The sequence below is a fragment of the Corapipo altera genome, unplaced genomic scaffold, assembly GCF_003945725.1.
Source record: "Corapipo altera isolate COAL_440 unplaced genomic scaffold, ASM394572v1 271, whole genome shotgun sequence".
NCBI lineage: Eukaryota > Metazoa > Chordata > Aves > Passeriformes > Pipridae > Corapipo > Corapipo altera.
The window spans coordinates 2,727,676-2,728,006 of record NW_020884935.1 but is presented as its reverse complement, the minus strand read 5'-3'; the positions used below and the strand labels follow the sequence as shown (position 1 = coordinate 2,728,006).

The 331-nt window shown below is 81.6% G+C and overlaps 1 protein-coding gene across 3 annotated transcripts in view; it reads right to left on the bottom strand.

Moving 5' to 3' along the window:
* The window catches only part of USP32 (ubiquitin specific peptidase 32), a 67,487-nt gene extending 67,164 nt beyond the window's left edge, over nucleotides 1-323 (bottom strand). For all 3 annotated transcript variants that reach the window (XM_027660135.1, XM_027660137.1, XM_027660139.1), the window contains exon 1: nucleotides 190-323. In XM_027660135.1, the coding sequence (XP_027515936.1) occupies nucleotides 190-247 (58 nt within the window). In that variant the 5' untranslated portion in view covers nucleotides 248-323. The remainder of the gene's footprint in view (nucleotides 1-189) is intronic.
* Between the last annotated feature and the right edge of the window lie 8 nt (nucleotides 324-331).

Genomic DNA, 331 nt, shown 5'->3' with positions numbered 1-331 from the left:
GGGGCGGGGCCTCCCGGGGGGGGCGGGGGGAGGAGGCGGCCGCGCGCCCGCCCCGCAGCCTCCTCCATGCCGGGTCACGTGGGCCCGGCGAGTGAGGGGAGTGGCGGGCGGGGGGGGGGGGGCGCCCTCACACACACACACACCACCCACCCGCACAGCCGCCCTGCCCCGTCCCCGCCGCGCCCTCACCCCTCCGCAGCGCCTCGTCGTAGCCGAGGAAGCCGATGCGGGACTCCTTGGCGCCCATGGTGCCGCTCAGTCCATGGCCGCGGCGGCGGCGCCCGGCGGAGCCGCTACCGACGGACGGGGCGGGGAGGGGCGGGGGGGGGGG